A 19,463-nucleotide genomic window follows, 5' to 3' on the forward strand; every position below is an offset into this window, starting at 1 on the left:
GTACCTGCACACACACACACACACACACACACTCGTTGTCTTTGGGGACCGGGATCATGATGCCCAAAGGCACCTTTTTTCTATGTCCCAGTAACACATGGTTGACTTGCCTTTTCAGAACATTGATTTACAAACTGTCTGAGCAGACATTAGCCCTCAAATACGTCGCTGAGCTCCGGGTCCCACTGGAGAGAAGCGAGCGCACGTTGGATTTGGTCATGGGAGCCCACAGAACCCTCTGTGTCCTCACACAGCGGGTGCTCTTCGCCTCTAGTGCAGCCTGAGAAGCACTCACGTTAAATACTGTAGCCGTTTTTAAATATGTGGTTGGACCTAAAAGGCATTTGTAAATATGGAGATTAGAGACGCTAATTTTATCCATCACTTGACAGCATTACACAGAGGCAAGTGTTTCATTTCCCCAATCTGTGAACAAAAATTCTTAACATTTTCACCTGTCACTCTAAAGACAACAAAGTGAACCCTTTCCCCCCTAAAATGTTGGCGAAATTAAATACGTAGCAGTCATGGCTGGTGCACGTTGGGGTTGCTTTCAGAAACTTGGGAGGGTAGTGAATTGTTAGGACTTTTAGGGAAGAGCTTTAAAGAAGGCTTTAAAAAACAGAGCAGAAAATGTATAGTCATTTTGCAGGGGAAACATGCCTGGCCCCGAACAGGGTGGTATTTACCCTTGCTCTAGCAGCTGGAGGAATGAAAAGTTAAAAACTGACACATTTGCCCTAACGGGTTTGGCTCAGTGGATAGAGCGTCGGCCTGCGGACTCAAGGGTCCCAGGTTCGATTCCCATCAAGGGCATGTACCTTGGTTGTGGACACATCCCCAGTAGGGGGTGTGCAGGAGGCAGCTGATCAATGTTTCTCTCTCACTGATGTTTCTAACTCTCTATCCCTCTCCCTTCCTCTCTGTAAAAAATCAATAAAATATATTTCTTTTAAAAAACACAACAAACCTGACACAATGAGGAGCTTGGCGTCAGTTACTTAACAGAGCAGCATAGGGTGAGGGTGTGGGTGAGGGTGTGAGTGAGGGTGTGGGGGGAGGCCCCCAGGACACCAAGATAGAGCAAGCACGCTCACAGGCAGCTCAGGACCAGCCCTGGATACAGGGGCCCTGGTGTGACAGGTGCCCGGTGGCCCCAGATTCTCTCCCGTCCCTCCCTTCCAGAGGCAGGACTGTTCACACCCGTCGAACCCGGGCTACCTCTGAGACTTGCTGTGACCAAAAGAACTCAGCAGACAGACAGACATGCTAGTGCCAGGCTTATGCTTCCTGCAGCCCCGAGCCTCCAGCCCCGTTCTTTCACTGCCCGGACCACAGTGAAAACACCCAGGCTGAACGCTGGAGAAATGAGAGGCCACGTGGAGGGAGTAGCCCTCGTGTCCCAGCCATGCGGTCCCGGCCCGACCAGCCACAGAGCCACTGCCCAGCATCCTGAGAACTAAGGAATCATCTATCTATCTTCCTTCCTTCCTTCCTTCCTTCCTTCCTTCCTTCCTTCCTTCCTCCCTCCCTCCCTCCCTCCCTCCCTCCCTCCCTCCCTCCCTTCCTTCCTTCCTTCCTTCCTTTCTTCCTTCCTTCCTTCCTTCCTTCCTTCCTTCCTTCCTTCCTTCCTTTCTTCCTTTCTTTCTTTCTTTCTTTCTTTCTTTTTAATTTAATATATTGATTTTTTACAGAGAGAAGAAGGGAGAGAGATAGAGAGTTAGAAACATCGATGACAGAGAAACATCGATCAGTTGCCTCCTGCACACCCCCTACTGGGGATGTGCCTGCAACCAAGGTACATGCCCTTGACCAGAATCGAACCCGGGACCCTTCAGTCCTTAGGCAGATGCTCTATCCACTGAGCCAAACCAGTTAGGGCGGAACCATGTTTCTTACGCCAACACGCGTTGGAGTGTCATTAACAAGTCTGGGTGTTAGAAAATGTAAACATCTCCAAGAACCTACTTTCTTTTTAAAAATGTTCTGGTTCGAGGTAATTTTTAAAAATATTTTTGTTCATTTCAGAGAGGAAAGGAGAGGGAGAGAGAAATAGAAACATCCTTGATGAGAGAGAATCATTGGTTGGCTGCCTCCTGCACGCCCCACACTGGGGATGGAGCCCGAAACCTGGGCATGTGCCCTGACCGGGAATTGAACCTGTGACCTCCTGGTTCATAGGTTGATGCTCAATCACTGAGCCATACCAGCCAGATTCGGGATAATTTTTGTATGTTAGATCTCTCTCTTTTTTTTTATTGTGGCTTTGGACTTTAGATGAGAAAGTTTCATGTTATTTTATTTATTTTTACTGAATTTATTGCGGTGGCCTTGGTTCATAAAAGTATAGAAGTTTCAGGTGTACAATTCTATAACACATCATCTGTATTTTGTTTATTTTATTTTAGCAAATGCACTATGTGCTGGACCAGTACACCACCACAAAGAAAAAGGCCATCTCAGATCTGGACAGTAAGTGACATTTCCACTTGCCTCGAGTTTTTCGTGTGGGCTTGTTTTGCTGGAGGTTGCGACGGCCACCTCCCATAAAACACAGACTCAGGTGAACTATGCTGTTTCTACAATTTCTGTGCAAAAGGAGGGGAAAACGGAAAAGTCCTTCCCTAGAGTTAGTGCCAGTTTGCAGTGTGTTGCTCAGGATGGAAACCGAGCTTTACGGTGAGAAGGCTGTTATTTCATTGTAGTCACAAGGGCCCATCCTCCATGCCCCACGGGTGTCAGGTTCCTTGTTGAAGTTAGAAACAGGCCCCGGAGAAGCTTGGGGCGTGGGGGGCGGGGGGAGCCCACTCCTCCCTGCATGCCCACAGGCAGCTCCCCTGCAGCCTTGCACAGTGGTTCTCAGCCTGGGGCTGTGTGCTCCTGGCCACGTTTGGCAACATGCAGCGACATTTCTGGTTGTCCAACTGGGTGAGGGGGTCGGCAGGGGTACTGGCCTCGGTTGGTAGAGACCAAGGATGCCACTACAAATCCCACAATGCACAGAACAAACAGCCAGCAGCCTCCTCAGCAAAGAATTATGCAGCCCCTCATGGCAATGGTGCCACGGTTGAGGGATTCTGGTCTGGCCGAGGCCTCAGGGCCATTCACAGGGGGAGAAACCAAAGGTGATTCTCCAGGCGCCACACCCTGCATGGCCGAGAGCAGGAGTGGGACATGGGCAGGAAGGACACGGGGCACCCCTCACACTCCCTTATGCCTGTTTGCATTTAGATATTAAGACCTTGCTAGGAGGCAACATTCAGGAACACGTAAAACTTAAAACGATCCCCGTTCTTGATGACGTCGAGGCCATGGCAGAAGGTGAGTGCTGTGACGGGCCGAAGTGACGGAGGGAATGTTCCCCCGAAGGCTCGGGCTTCCCAGGCTCCCTCTCCCTCCCCTGGGTTTCCCTCCGGTCACCTGGGCCGACCGCCACACCTGTGCTGTTCCAAAACACAGGGCAGCATACTAGTGGCAGATTGGGCATAATAAGAGTGTTTAATTTTTTCCTCCTTTTTTTTCTTTTAAATCTTTGTTGTTGAAAGCATTACGTATGTCCACCCCCCCCCCTTTTTTTTCCATTGACCTCTCCTCCATATAATGCTTTTTTAAAGCTTGTGTCATGGTCATCGTACTGATGGCCTACAGGCCACTTGAAACAATAGTGGCAGATGGACAGGGACAGGCGCCTGTTTCTGTTGGTGACGTTATTGGGACGCGGGTGAGCTCACTGGTTTGGGCAACATCAGTGGCTGCATTCTCTCCAGGATGGCAGAGGTGGTTACCGCAGGGGCCCGGCGCCCACGGAGCATGCAAGATTTACTGTCTAAACTTCCCAGAAAAGCTAGTTGGCCGCTGCTATCAAAGATGAGTAGCCCATGGAATTTTAGGTTTGGGGGTCTATTAATTACTCCTTTTTTTAAAAAAAAACCACACAGTTTTTATTGATTTTTAGAGCGAGAAGAAGGAAGAAAGATAGAGAGATAGAAACATCATCAATCTGCTGCCTCCCGCAAGCCCCCCCTCCCCCGGCCCCCCACTGGGAATCAAGCCCAAAACCCAGGCATGTGTCCCACCTGGGAATTGAACCGTGAACTTCTGGTTCATAGGCCAATGTTTAACCACTGAGCTACACCAGACCGGCTTGATTAATCTCTTACCTTTGCCCCCGAAAGAACAAGTTCTGTAAAGTGAAAATATCCATAATATATTCAAAGTCACCACAGTCGACAGTGTAAGTGAACAGATATACTGATTTTAATAAACTGCAACTTACAAAACAACCTCCCAGGCCCTTCCAGATGTTGAGAAACTGTCTGTGCTATGTACCAGGTGCTCACAACTCTGTGGGTGGCTGCTGTCACCTGCCTTTTACCAGCTCAGTACAGTAAGGCCCAGAGATGGTTTATCTAGTTCAAGGTCAGGGTGCTGGGAAGAGGTGGAGCTGGGACTCAGACCCCAGTCTGGTTATAAAGCCTGTGTTGCTCGGACCAGCCCAGATGGTGTTTGGGTCCATTCGGAGTGTGAAGATGCAGGGTTGTTCCACACTGTCCAAGGCCAGACCTCACAGTGTCACGGGAGGAAGAGATAGGAATGTGGAGCCAAGAACTGGTGTGGCCACGGGAGGACACCAGGCGTCCCTGTGTCCCACGCCCTTCGCGAGTTGTGCATTTGGAATATTTATCTGTCAAGATCTCTTCCAGCTCCCAAACTCTGAATGCCTCCATCGGCGTGGTTCAGTGGCTGAGCATCAACCTATGAATCGGGAGGTCACAGTTTGATTCCTGGTCAGGGTGATTCTCCAGGTGCCACACCCTGAGTGGCCGAGAGCAGGAATGGGACAAGGGCAGGAAGGACACAGGATGGATACCTCTCCTTGATATATCTGAAATCAATAATATATATATATATATATATATATATATATATATAATATATATTTATATATATTTTAAAGTAGATGAACAATGCCATGTGGTTGGCGGGGAACCTGACTTTTACCCCGTGGTTTGGCCAAGTTTTAATATTTGAATTGTAATTCTCTTTGGATCAAAGGCAATTAAAACACATTCATTTTCCTCTCCAGTGCCTCATGTATTGGTATTAAAGTATTAAAGTCCTATTATTGTGTAGCCGGGCCAAATAAGTGAACCTTTAGCCTTGGGTGTTGCCTGGGCTGTTTAAAATGTGCTTAATAAACTGCTTCAGCAATATTTTTTATAAACGTTCGCCGCAGCCTTACGCGTTTAGTAGCCTCTGGAGAGAGCAGGAACATGCAAAGTTATTTGAGCAAATCACATCTGAGCTGCCCATCGGGATCTGTAAAGTCAGTGTACTGTGAGCTGGCAAAATGTTAATGAACTAACGTGGAGAACCTGAAATCTCTTTCACTCACTTCAGATACATGATGTGGGTGATCTTGGCAGGCCTGGCATGACTCCCAGAGTTCTAACCCACTGGATGTTTTACAGACATAAAAATGCCTCAAAACCCTGGGAAAAAATATGTATATTTATACCTCAGTCCTCAGAATGTTTCCTATAACCCAGAATGTCTATGGATGGTGCTCCGCCGGACACGTGTTCTCTGGGCCACCAGTTTATGTTACCATCCATAACTTTTTGTTGTTGTCATTTGCTTCTTGCCTTAAAATAACTTTTCTTGAAGCCAAAGTGTGCAGGTAAACCATGAGGGTTAATTAACCACACAACGTGAAGACGAGAGGTGTGTGTGTGTGTGTGTGTGTGTGTGTGTGTGTGTTGTGTGATGTGAATGTGTTTGGGTGTGCTCGTGTGCTTTCTGTTGTGTGTTTCTAGTGGCAGCCGTGTTCTTTGTTTCTTGTTTTGCTATGGTAGCTGTTTATTGAGCCTCTAATGTGAGCAGGTACCAGCTCTATCCTTTGCTGACAATTCTGGGAGGGAGGTGGAAGACACGAGACACTGAGGCCCAGAGATGAGAAATGGATAAAGTCTTAAATATTGTGATGACCTCAAATGTTGTTCCGCTGCACTGGGAGCACCATTCAAGAGAGAAGATTGTGTCGAACAGACTTTAAGGTTTGCTGTGCCGATGAGGAGATGGGACCCAGGGTCATACAGTCCCACCCTGGAAGCCTCCCAGGTCTCATCAAAGCTTTGGTTCCAACATGGAGACATGGGCAATGCCATCTCCTAAGGGCAAACCTGCTAGGGCACAGCGTAGAATGACAGACTCTCCTAGGGACCAGGAGATGACCCAACCAGCCTCCTCCATTACAGACAAGGAAACAGAGGCCCCCAGAGGTGGGGGAGTTTGCCAGGGGTGCTGTTACACGGTAGGAGCAGAACTGGGATCAGATGAGACCTCAAACTACTTTTGATTCTATCACATGGAAGCTTTAAAGTGTGTGTGTGTGTGTGTGTGTGTGTGTGTGTGTTGTTGTTGTTGTTGTTTTAGCACTCACGCTCATGTGGTAGCCCAGGAAGTTGGAATAACACATTTTCAAGGGCGTTCCCCCTTTCCTAGCAACCCCCGCATGCGGCTCCGCTATGTGTTTTGTGAGCCTGGAAGACCTACTTGCTCAGAAGAAGAGCATGCCCTCTATTTAAATTCACCACCTTGTCCTTCTCGGGCCGTAAGTCACTGTGAAAAGAGTTGCAATCTGCTACTTCCCTGGTGATGAGTGCGGAGCTCTGCGCACCAGAGAAATCAGGGTGGCAAACAAGTATTAGGGATTTCCATGTCTAAGGATGTGTTCCAAGCTGCGGGGCCCCTAAAATAAGACAGACGGTCTCCCTGCCATTGAGGAGGTTCAGTCGGGTCCTTCTGATCCCCACATTTCCTGATGAGCATGGTGGCGGTGTCAGCATTTGAGGAAACTGCCGGCAAAATGTTCAGGATTCAGCTTCTAGTTACACGGCCTGTGCATAGGGAAGCTCGGGTCTGCACCCAGACCTGCCTGAATCCAAAACCATACTCTTCCCTGTTCCTCTGCACTTTCTTCCAGCTCTTTGACTAGCCACAGCATAAGGTGGGTGAAAACTGCTCAGGGGTGGAGATGCTAGCTGGTCTGGGCTGGCCTCTTTTTAAAAAAAACAAATTTTATTGGTTTCAGAGATAGGAAGGGAGAAGGAAAGGTAGAAACATCAATGATGAGAGAGAATCATTGATCTACTGCCTCCTGTATGCCCCACACTGGGAATCGAGCCTGCAACCAGGGCATGTGCCCTGACCGGGAACCAAACCGTGACCTCCTGGTTCATAAGTCGACACTTAACCACTGAGCCACGTCGGCTGGGGCTGGGCTGGCCTCTTCAAGGCCTGGTGATTCTGGGGCAGCAACACCTTTTCCTGAGGTTGCCACGCCCTGTCCAGTGGTTATTGCCACATCCAGATGTCCCCATCGAGTTCCCCAAGCAGGAAGGCTGAGCTGGTCACAGGGGCTGGCGGAGGAGCCAGCAGTGGCAGGCTCCTGGGGGGTGGGAGGGGGTGGGGGGGCATTCCCAGGAGCACTTAGGAAGTTTGTAGATGGGAAACGTACTGCCGCAGCAGCCTGTGGGTGCCTCTGCCCTGAAGTGGACTATGTTCCCACAGAGATCAGAGACACCAAAGTACTCCTGGTGTCCGTGAACAAAAACTTATGGGAGTTAAAGAGATCACCCGAAGAGATCTACAGAGGCCTGCGGGAGGTGAAAAGAGACCTGGAGCAGTCCCTCAAGGACCCCGTGTGCTCTGAACCCGCCCAGCGTGCCAGGTGCAACTCCATCAGAATGTCTCTGGACCAGCTGGACAACAATACCTACCTGGGCAAGGTGAGGGGGCGACCTCCTCATGTGCGAGGCAGGGTCTTTGGGCATCTGGGCAGGGCTCCACGTGGGTGCCTGCCCCCATGCACAGCACCTGGGTTCTGTCCATCTTCCTGGCACCTGATCACCACTGGAATGGCGGCAGTGAGGGAAGAAGTAGTAGGAAGCCCCCCCTTGAGAGTTGTCTTGTTGGAAAAAACAGGAAAATGAACTCAACTTTAAAAAAAGAAAAGGAAGCAGAATGCATTTTTTAAAAAATTCTTTGTTGTTTAAAGTATTACATAAGTCTCCCTTTTCCCCCATTGACCTCTCCCCAGCCACTCCCACCCTCCAGCACATGCCTTCATGCCCCTACTTTCTGTGTCCTTTGGTTATGCTCATATGCATGCATACAAGTCCTTTGGTTGATCTCTCACCCCCAACTCCCCTGCCTTTCCTCTTGGGTTGGATGGTCTGTTCAATGCTTCTATGTCTCTGGCTCTGTTTTTGGTCATCAGTTTATGTTGTTCATTATATTCCACAAATGAGTGAGATCATGTGATATTTATCTTTCTCTGACTGGCTTATTTTGCTTAGCATAATGTTCTCCAGTTCCATCCATGCTATTGCAAATGATAAGAATTCCTTCTTTTTTACTGCAGTGTAGTATTCCATTGTGTAGATGCACCACAGCCTTTTAATCCACTCATCTGCTGATGGGCACTTAGGCTGTTTCCAAATCTTAGCTATGAACATAGGGGTGCATATATCCTTTCTGATTGGTGTTTTCTGATTTCTTTGGATATATTACTAGAAGTGGGATTACTGGGTCAAATGGGAGCTCCATTTTTAATTTTTTGAGGAAACTCCATATTGTTTTCCACAGTGGCTACACTAGTCTGCATTCCCACCAGCAGTGCAAGAGGGTTCCTTTGTCTCCACATCCTCACCAGCACTTGTCTAGAATGCATTTTTATAGACCTTTAAAAGCTAAAATGTATTTTGGGATTATGTGCCTGGTATAGTGATTACATGTGCCTAAATATAAAGTAATTTCTCATATTCCCAAAGAAAAGATTAGGTAAAAGAATTTGGAGCAACTTGAATTTATAAAGTTCTGGGATATAGATAAAGTAATCATATCTGCTCATGGTCTTTAATTTATTGAGATAGTGATATAGATACACACCACATTGGCATAAATCAATATTTTAATTTAGCTACATTTTTCTCATTTTCATATTTTATGCATCAGTTTTACTTACACACTTCACGTCCAGCATCTGTGTCTTCATAGCTACTACAGTCACTTTCGTCATCATCAAACAGTCTTTTAGAGCTCAGGATCTGTACTGGCATTTAAATTGAGTCCTTTTTTGGGGAAATGATTAATTCTGGTATATTTTCAAACATGCAGAAAGACTGCTAGAATGGTGCCAGGAACCCCTGTCTACACCCTTTACCCAGATCCACAAGTTGTCAACATTTGGCTCCATTTGCTTGATCATATCATTTTATCCATTTATCTACTTATGTATCTATCATCTGTCTAGGTATATTGTCATATCCTGTCTAATAAAGATGGAATATGCAAATTGACCATCACTTCACGACAAAGATGGTGGAGCCCACAGCCAATAAGGAGGGAATATGCAAATTGACGTGACAAAGATGGCAACGGCCAGGCCGGGACATTGCCATGACAATGACGCAGGCATTCCTCACCACCCCAGCCACTCTGGGCCTCTGGGCAGTATGGGAAGGCCGAAAGGCGACTCCGGGCCAGAGTGAAGGCGATGCCAGCAGCCAGGACAAGGAAGGCCTATTCTTGCATGAATCTTCATGCATCGGGCCTCTAGGATATACATAAAATGATAGGCATTTTTTTCTCTTCTCAGTTGTTTGCAGGAAAGTTGCAGGCATTATGCCCTTTTACCCCTAAATATTTCCTGACCTTACATAGCAAGTAATACCATTATCAACGTGAGGACATATACCATTGACCTAATCCTACCATCAAACCTACAGTGTATATTCAGATTTTGCCAATTTTTCTCAAAATGCATTTTTTTCTCATTTCAGTCTAAGGTCCAATCAGGATCACATGTGGTCTTTGGTTTTCACGTTTCTTTAGTTTCTTCAATCTGAGACAGTGTCTGAGTCTATCTTTTTCTTATGACATTGACATTTTATTTTTTTATTTTTATTTTTATTTTTTAAATATATTTTATTGATTTTTTACAGAGAGGAAGGGAGAGAGATAGAGAGTTAGAAACATCGATGAGAGAGAAACATCGATCAGCTGCCTCCTGCACATCTCCTACTGGGGATATGCCCGCAACCCAGGTACATGCCCTTGACCAGAATCGAACCTGGGACCTTTCAGTCCGCAGGCCGACGCTCTATCCACTGAGCCAAACCGGTTTCGGCAGACATTTTAAAAAATATATATTTTTATTGATTTCAGAGAGGAAGGGAGAAGGAGAGAGAGAGATATAGAAACATCAATGATCAGAGAGATTCACTGATCGGCTTCCTCCTGCACGCCCCCTACTGGGGATCAAGCCCACAACCCAGGCATGTGCCCTTGACTGGAGGTGAAGCTGGGATCCTTTAGTCTGCAGGCCAATGCTCTATCCACTGAGCCAAACCAGCTAGGATCTACATTGACATTTTTTAAGACTACAGGCATTATACAGAATGACGTTCAATTTATATTTGTCTGATGCTTCCTCATGATTAGATTTAAAGTATGCACATTTGTCAGGATATCACAAAAGTGATACTGTGTCTTCGGTATACCATGTCGGGAGGTACAGGATATTTGTCTTGGTATTGGTAAGAGATAGGACACTTTAAATCTATGCATGATGTAAAATGAAAAATTTATTCCAGATCATGCACCAAGAGAACCACGGATTGTATTACTTTTAAATGTGTTTTTGAAAAGATTGTTTATTCAACAACTAGTAGCCCTGCGCATGAATCCGTGCACCAGTAGCTCGCCAGTAGCTTGCTGCTGCCCTCCAGTAGTTCCCCCCGACCCCTTCGTAGCTTGCTGCCCTGCCCCCTCCTGTAGCTCTCCACTGCCCACTTGTGTCTCACGGCCCCACCCTCCTGCTGATCCGTGGTCCAGTCATTCCACGGTCGGTCGGTACACTTCACGGTGTAATGACCATTTGCATATTACATCTTTATTATATAGGAAATTCAGTACCTAAAATCTGAGGTCACACCTATTCAGTCTGTGTTCAATTTCTCTCCCTCCTGAGGCAGGAGACCTCCCCCATCTAAAATTAGTGCTTGATACAGGCCATTCTGTGCTAAATGTGTTTTCCCCACACAATACTCTGTTGTTCCCAAAAATATAGATCATACCCTATAATATAGAGGCTTGGAACTTGGATATTAGATGACAAGTGATTTGGGGGTAACCACCTTGCCTTATGTTTTGTCTTACACATTTCAGCTCAGATTGTTGGATAACGTAATTAATAACGTCAATGGTGTTCTTCAGACAAATCTATCCAGCCTGGTCCAAATGGTATGTTATCTGGGAAACATACAGTAGCTTATTTTAACGAGCAGACTGATGCGTACGAAAACAGGAAACAGAAGAAAAGCAGTGAGATTCTGTTGGGATGTTGTTTTATGTCATCGATGCTGCTAGGCTGCAGTGGAACCTGGGGGCACCGTAAACCTCACGAAGTTTACATCTTGGATTGCACTGCCATAAAAGAGCATCATAGGCTGGGCGGCTGTTCACGGCAGACATTTATTTCTCCCAGTTCTGGTGGTGGGAATTCTGCCATCAGAATGCCGGCATGTCCGGGATCCGGTGAGAGACCTGTCCAGGTGGCAGGCGGTCATTTCTCACTGGGTCCTTTTCCTCACCTGGCAGAGAGCTCCCTGGGGCTCCTGTATAAGGGCCCCAACCTGATTCAAGGGGATCCACTCTCCTGACTTCATCACCCCCAGAGGCCCACCTCCTAATACCATCACTCTGGGGGAGGGATTTCAACATTTGCATTTTAGGGGGGACACAGACCTTGTGTTCACAACAGGTTGCAATCGCTGCAGTGCTCACAGGCTGACACACACCAGCTGACACACAGAAACACAAGTTAAGCCCCTTCCAGGGAAGAGGCTGGATAGTTCCTTGAATGACTTGGGAAATAAGGACATTTTCCTGCCCTGGAGTTAGCCTTCAAGCAACCTGGCTGGGCAAGGCTGTCTTCGTTCTTGTTTTTGCCTCACTGCAATGTGTATTCTCCAGAAGCTGGGCTTTAAGGACATTATTGTTTTCTGTGAGCCTAGACCCCCAATTTCACGTTGTGATTGCATGGAAAAGAAGATGCTATTTTAGAAATTCGCAGATATGGGTTATCTGTGAATCTGCATCTGCACACGGTGCATTGTATGGATCAGGGTTTCCTAACTTCAGCATACAGATGTGTGGGGCTGGGAAATTCCTTGCAGTGGGGGCTGTTCCTATGCATTGCAAGGTATTTATGAGCACCCTCACCCTGCCCTGCACAATGCCAGCAGCACCTCTCAGCTGTGACAACCAAAATGTCTCTACACATTGCCACATGTCTCCTTGGGGGACAGCATTGTCCCCATTTGAGAGACACTGGTATGGTGTAGATACATGCAAACTTAACATGAGTTAAAAGTGAAAAGTTAAAAACTTTTAGCATAATCTTCGATGGGTACAGTTGAAAGCAAGTCCCCTCTATGGGGAATCTTTTGAGACTTTTAATGGCCACATAATGATAATTTCCACCTTAAGGTAAATGTTACATTTATATTTTGCTTTTCTGCTCTGTGCTAAATGAGTACCGGTCCCTGGTGTTCTACTTACTATGCACATCAATTTATTTTGAACTGTTTTTTAGAGCTATCAATCCATTAATAATATACCCGAGAGGCTGCAAAATCAAACCACGGAAATAATACCAGGTGAGTCACAGACTGAAATAATTTTGTATCTCTCCTCATTAAGCATTGGTGGTTAGCACAAAGAAATCTACTAAGAATTCCATTGTTCTCTTTCCCTCTTAAAAAATGTTCTCTCTCGCCAAAACCGGTTTGGCTCAGTGGGTAGAGCGTTGGCCTGCGGACTGAAGGGTCCCGGATTCGATTCCGGTCAAGGGCATGTACCTGGGTTGCGGGCATATCCCCAGTGGGAGATGTGCAGGAGGCAGCTGATCGATGTTTCTCTCTCATCGATGTTTCTAACTCTCTATCTCTCTCCCTTCCTCTCTGTAAAAAATCAATAAAATATATTTTTAAAAAAAATGTTCTCTCGCCCTAACCGGTTTGGCTCAGTGGATAGAGCATCAGCCTGCGGACTCAAGGGTCCCAGGTTCGATTCCGGTCAAGGGCATGTACCTTGGTTGTGGGCACATCCCCAGTAGGGAGTGTGCAAGAGGCAGCTGATCGATGTTTCTTTCTCATCGATGTTTCTAACTCTCTATCCCTCTCCCTTCCTCTCTGTAAAAGAATCAATGAGATATATTTTGAAAAAAATGTTCTCTCACTAAGACCTAGAAAACTAAAGGAATATCTGAGTTTTTTGATGGTACCAAATTCACCATTGACATTGATTTAAAAAAATAATAATCCTCGTATGAGCACAGATTGACATCGCCCCCTGCTGGCGGGAAGCTGCCTGGCTGAGGGCCACACTGCAGTGATGAGCCCTCAGGGTGAGCTATCAGAGCCACCAGAAGCCAAAGCTTGGAGTTGCATTCTGATTGTTATCACTGGGGCAAAAGCTGTAGATTATTATATTTCCTAAAAGAACTTAAAATTGATATTTTATTAAAAGAATACTATGTATAAGGATTTATTTTGTCTTTGGAGATGTTTATTTGTCTTCTGATGCTGACGTAATGGTATTTAGATTCTGAAGGTCGCTCACAGTTTGGAGAGACAGACTGAGGTTGAGTGAATTCTACTGGTTGCAAATGATTGAATCACGTTATATTGAGGTTAGGGTAGGCATAAACCTGGGTTGTCTGCTAAGAGGAGACATCTCTGAAGCTGTGTAAGACTATCTTCTCTTTTATTTTTATTTTTAAATATATTTTTTATTGATTTTAGAGAGAGGAAGGGAGAGGAATAGAGAGATAGAAACATCAGTGATGAGAGAGAATCATTGATCAGCTGCCTCCTGACGCCCCCTACTGGGGATCGAGCCCATAGCAACCTGGGCATGAGCCCTGACCAGGAATCTAACCTTGACCTTCTGGCTCAAGGGTCATTGCTCAACCACTGAGCCACACTGGGCAGGCCAATTATCTTCTCTTTTAAACAAATCATTTTCTCAGTGCTTCTATTTATCTGTTGACCAAGTAGTTTGAAATATTGTGTTAGAGGTACTTGATTTTTTTTTTTCTAATACTATTCTTTCAACCCATTAAGACTTGTGGTTTTAAAAAAATTTTTCCCCCCACTATATAGCTGTAGATTATAGAAAGCCCTGTGGGTTTTCTTTTTTGTGTTTAGTCTAATATTTCGCCTAAAAATACTCCGATGTTAAAGACAAAGTCACGCTTTGCTCTCCCAGCATCCTAAGGCTGACCAATGCCATACCTCTGATAGCCACGTACTTACTGATCTCTGTTTGCTTTCTCTGCCTCCCCTTCCTGGACCTCTCCTGCCAATCCATGCAGCTCCCCCGTAAGTCTGGCAAAGCGGGGTGTGCGGAGTGCGTGAGCGAAGCCCTTTGCACGCACCATCGTCGCCTAAACACAAGCCAGAGTTTTCCCAGGTCCAGGCGAGTGCCACTTCGTCAGCTGGAGTATTAACTGCTCATCCAAAACAAATAGAAACCCTCAGCTCCCCTGGTTTGACCATTTGGTCCTGTCCTGCGCACACTGTTTAAGCGCCTACTGTGTGCCAGGTTTCTGCTGGGCTCTGAGATGGGAAGTGACTAAGGCCTGGCCACTGCTGCCCCTTTGGCTGGGCATGTGTACAGGTGCTGTTCATCACACTCTGGTGACATGTTGAGGTCTGTGGGGGTGGGGCGAGGCTGATGGGAGGCTTCCTGGAGGAAGCGACTTCTGAGGCCTAAAGGAGGTATTTGCTAAGAGAGGGTACCGGAGCTCGCAAGGCTGGGGAGCTGTGCTGGGTGACAGGGCAGGACAGCTTGGGAGGCAGACAGGGGCCCACTTCTTAGTTTCGGGAACCATCCATAGGAGAGGGGGAGTCCATAGATCTCATCTGTCTGACTCCCAGAAATCCCAGAGGTAAAAAGAGGCCCATGGAGTCACCTCGCCGAGGATCCTGGGGCTTTTCGCACGCAAGCTGTTTGCAGGAGGCATTGAGCCACATGCAGTGATATTGTGAGCAACACACTTTGAAAAAGGTTCCCACCACTTTTATGTAGTTCCATTTTGGACCATGCTCCCATCTACCCAGAATTCACCAGGAGACCCAGATGGCCTCGAGAGAACCGTGCACCTTGTCTTGGCTGCTGCGGAGATCGCAGGGTCAGGATTTTAAGTGCCTTGTCTGTTCTCAGTACACCTTGTGAGAATGCCAGGCCAGGGGACACCCGGCACCCCAGGTGGCCTTCATTCTCGACCGGCCATTACCGACACTTTCCAGAAAGCTAGAACTTAACCTCCTCTCTGAAAGGCTAGGGTGGAGGTGAACGAGGACTGTTTGACCACTGGGGAGATTCTTGCTTTTTGCATGTAGCAAACACAGATGTGCTTTGACAAGGCTCAGTTTGCATGAGCCACACAAAAATTTAACAAAAATACCACCTGGAGTCCCTTGTTCACAACTTCAGCCCCAGAGAGTTGGTGTGTTTCTGATGCCGGCACATAGTGGAAGGAATTGCTAGGTTACGAAGTTGTTTTCCAGAAGTCACTTAACAGAAGCTGTAGAGTTAGATAAGCTCCATTTCCAGTGCTTTCTGAAAAAGACATATGGGCAGGTATTTAACATCTATGAGCCCCAGGGTCACTGGTATTAAATGGGAATCAGCATATCTATCTCAGTGAAATAAATGAGTTAATATTGATAAAAGTGCCTGGCCTGGGGTAGGTACACAGTACATTTTAATTATCTGACCCTTAAAAAAAAAATAAGTTAAACAATAAAAAAATAAATAAATAAAATGGGTAAAATAAAATAAGTAGGAAGAAAACTCTGGCTTGATTTCAGCACCATATCATCAAAGTCCATGCCTCTAGCCTGCCGTTTTGTTAAGTAATTGCTTTTTGCTGGTCTTGGCTACATTCCCGCTTGGTGCAGAACTTTTCATACTTCAAGTGCACACATAACACGGGAAAAAGTGAAAGTGGTTCAGGTTTTTTCCATTTTGGTGCCCAAACAAAGCTTCTGTTTCCTCTAGGAATGCATGACTGAGGTGTTTTTGTTTCCAGCTGTCAAAAGGACCTTGAATTACATTGGTTTAAATATCAAAATGATAGCAGAAAAGGTTCCCATTCAGGAAAAGCTGTCAGTTTTCTTGGATTCCATCGATGACCTTGAAAGTAACATCTACCGGGAATTGCCTAGGGTGGAAAAATATGAGTCATACAGGTGAGTGCCTCCTTTGAGCTGGTAAATTTGACCTTATAACCAAGATAATCTTAGGAGAGCAAGTTGTACAAAGAGACCATAACCCAATGTATTCACCCTAGTTGATGCTCACTGGAAAAGTTAAATTGTTCACTTCATTGGGACATACACTAAAATGGAAATTATATGATATTTCAAGGACCCCCCCCCCCTTGTCCCATACATAGTTATTACAATATTATTGACTATATTCCCTATCTGTACTTTATATCTCTGTGACTATTCTGTGGCTACCAATTTGTACTTCTTAATCCCTTCATTGGCGGGGGGGGGGGGGGGGGGGGCTGGAACTCAGTAAAGTATATGATTGTCTAACCACTATGTTATACATCTGAAACTGATACAGAATGATATTGAATGTAAACTATAATTGAAAAAAATCACAGCCTTGCCCAGGTTTGCTCAGTGATTAGAGAGTCAGCCCTCAGACTGAAGGATCTTGGGTTTGATTCCCGGTCAAGGGCATATACCTTGGTTGCAGGCTTGATCCCTGGCCCTGGTCAGGGAGTATGCAGGAGGCAACCAATCAATGTGTCTCTCTCACATCGATGTTTCTCTCTCTCTCTCCCCTTCCTCCCTGCCTTCTACTGTCTCTTAAAAAAAAAATCAATGGAAAAATATCCTCAAGTGACGATTTAAAAAAATCAAAAAAAAATCACAGATCATAAAACCTTATAAGTAAATTTATTATGGGAATAAAAAATAAAATACAGGAACCAAGATGGCGGCATAGGTTAACGCCAGAGTTAGCTGCCTCGAACAACCACTTCAAAAAAAACAACTAACAGACAGAACGGACATCACCCAGAACCACAGGAACACTGGCTGAGTGGAAGTCCTACAACTAGGAGGAAAGAGAAACGCATACTGCGACTCAGAGGAGGCGCAGTGCTGAAGTCAAATACTAAGGTGCGGAGTGCAGGCAGAGCGGGCTGGTGGCTGAGGGCGCTGTTGGCGTTTTCAATCGGGAGGGAGTCGCAGACTCTGAGCTCCAGATCCGGGCGAGTCTTTAGGGACCCAGACTCAAACGGGAGAAGCGGGACTGTCTGGCTTCGGTTGGAACTCGAAGGCAGCTTTCTCTCCGAGGTTTGCAGTGGTTGCTGGGACTCAGAGAGGCAGAGCCCCTGGGGACTGGACTGAGAGCAGCCATAACTGCTCGCTCCAGCCCACCCTGTTGATCCCGTGAGACCCACCCCGCCCAAGCCCTGCACAGAGGCATTTGCCGGATAGCCTCAGGCAAAGGCTAGATTAGCACCTCCCTAGAGGACAGAAGTTCTCTCACTGCAGACACAGCTGATTCTCATAGCCAGTTGGCCTGGAGGTCAAATCCACACCAGTATTACCTACAACAATCAAGACATAACTATAACAAGACTGCACATAAAGACCACTAGGGGTTGCACTAAGAAAGCATAAAAAATGCGGAGACAAAGAAACAGGACACAGATGTCAGAAATGGAAGATATAGAGCTCAAAACCACACTTTTAAGGTCTTTCAATAAGTTTCTAAAAACTGCCGATAAATGTAGTGAGATCCTCAAGAAATCTAATGAGACCCTCGATGTTGTGATAAAGAACGAACTAGAAATTAAGCATACACTGACTGAAATAAAGAATATTATACAGACACCCAGCAGCAGACCAGAGGAGCGCAAGAATCAAGTCAAAGAATTGAAACGTGAAGAAGCAAAAAACACCCAACCGGAAAAGCAAAATGAAAAAAGAATCCGAAAATACGAAGATAGTGTAAGGAGCCTCTGGGACAACTTCAAGCGTACCAACATCAGAATTATAGGGGTGCCAGAAGATGAGAGAGAGCAAGATATTGAAAACCTATTTGAAGAAATAATGACAGAAAACTTCCCCCACCTGGTGAAAGAAATAGACTTACAACTCCAGAGAACCCCAAACAAAAGGAATCCAAAGAGGACCACACCAAGACACATCATAATTAAAATGCCAAGAGCAAAAGACAAAGAGAGAATCTTAAAAGCAGCAAGAGAAAGAAACTCAGTTACCTACAAGGGAATACCCATACGACTGTCAGCGGATTTCTCAACAGAAACTTTGCAGGCCAGAACGGAGTGGCAAGAAATATTCAAAGTGATGAATACCAAGAACCTACAACCAAGATTACTTTATCCAGCAAAGCTATCATTCAGAATTGAAGGTCAGATAAAGAGCATCACAGATAAGGAAAAGATAAAGGAGTTCATCACCACCAAACCAGTATTATATGAAATGCTGAAAGGTATCCTTTAAGAAGAGGAAGAGGAAGAGGAAGAAAAAGGTAAAGATACAAATTATGAACAACAAATATGCATCTATCAACAAGTGAATCTAAGAATCAAGTGAATAAATAATCTGATGAACAGAATGAACTGGTGATTATAATAGAATCAGGGACATAGAAAGGGAATGGACTGACTATTCTTGGTGGGGAAAGGGGTGTGGGAGATGCGGGAAGAGACTGGACAAAAATCGTGCACTTATGGATGAGGACAGTGTGTGGGGAGTGAGGGCGGAGGGCGGGGTGGGAACTGGGAGGAGAGGAATTATGGGGGGAAAAAAGAGGAACAAATGTAATAATCTGAACAATAAAGATTTAATTAAAAAAATAAAATACAATTGAAACTACATGAAGAACACGAGCATAGTTTCTGCAGAGCTGACCTGCAAATTCAGGATGCATTCCGTATTTTATTTAACTTGAAGACTTGAAGTTCTTGAGCCAAATTTTTAATAAGTTGCACTTTTGTTGTCCTTAGTGACTTCTAGAATCGTAGTGATAATTATCTGAGGCATGTACCAGGATTTTAAAACTTTAATTAAGAAGGACAAGGGCAGGGGAGAAACTAAGATGGCGGCATAGGGAAACACCGAAATTGCTGCCTCCTACAACAACTTCAAAACACAATAAAAAGACAAAACGGACATCATCCAGAACTTACAGGAAGGCTGGCGGAGTGGAAATTCTACAACTAGAAGGAAAGAGAAAAGCACATTGAGGGTCAGGAGCTGCGGAAGTAAAGTGCAAAGGTACGGAGGCTCGAGAGTGCGCGGAAAGGGGCTGGTACCTGAGGACTTGGCTGTCTTTTT

General features: G+C 45.7%; 1 protein-coding gene across 1 annotated transcript in view; it reads left to right on the plus strand.

Moving 5' to 3' along the window:
• PROM1 (prominin 1) overlaps positions 1 to 19,463 on the plus strand; it is an 87,688-nt gene that overhangs the window by 42,857 nt on the left and 25,368 nt on the right. The window contains exons 6-11 of the mRNA XM_081101209.1: positions 2,409 to 2,472; positions 3,232 to 3,321; positions 7,573 to 7,790; positions 11,233 to 11,307; positions 12,662 to 12,725; positions 16,166 to 16,325. Coding sequence (XP_080957335.1) covers positions 2,409 to 2,472; positions 3,232 to 3,321; positions 7,573 to 7,790; positions 11,233 to 11,307; positions 12,662 to 12,725; positions 16,166 to 16,325 — 671 coding nt within the window. The remainder of the gene's footprint in view (positions 1 to 2,408; positions 2,473 to 3,231; positions 3,322 to 7,572; positions 7,791 to 11,232; positions 11,308 to 12,661; positions 12,726 to 16,165; positions 16,326 to 19,463) is intronic.

Source organism: Myotis nattereri, assembly GCF_964212035.1.
Source record: "Myotis nattereri genome assembly, chromosome: 1".
Lineage (NCBI taxonomy): Eukaryota > Metazoa > Chordata > Mammalia > Chiroptera > Vespertilionidae > Myotis > Myotis nattereri.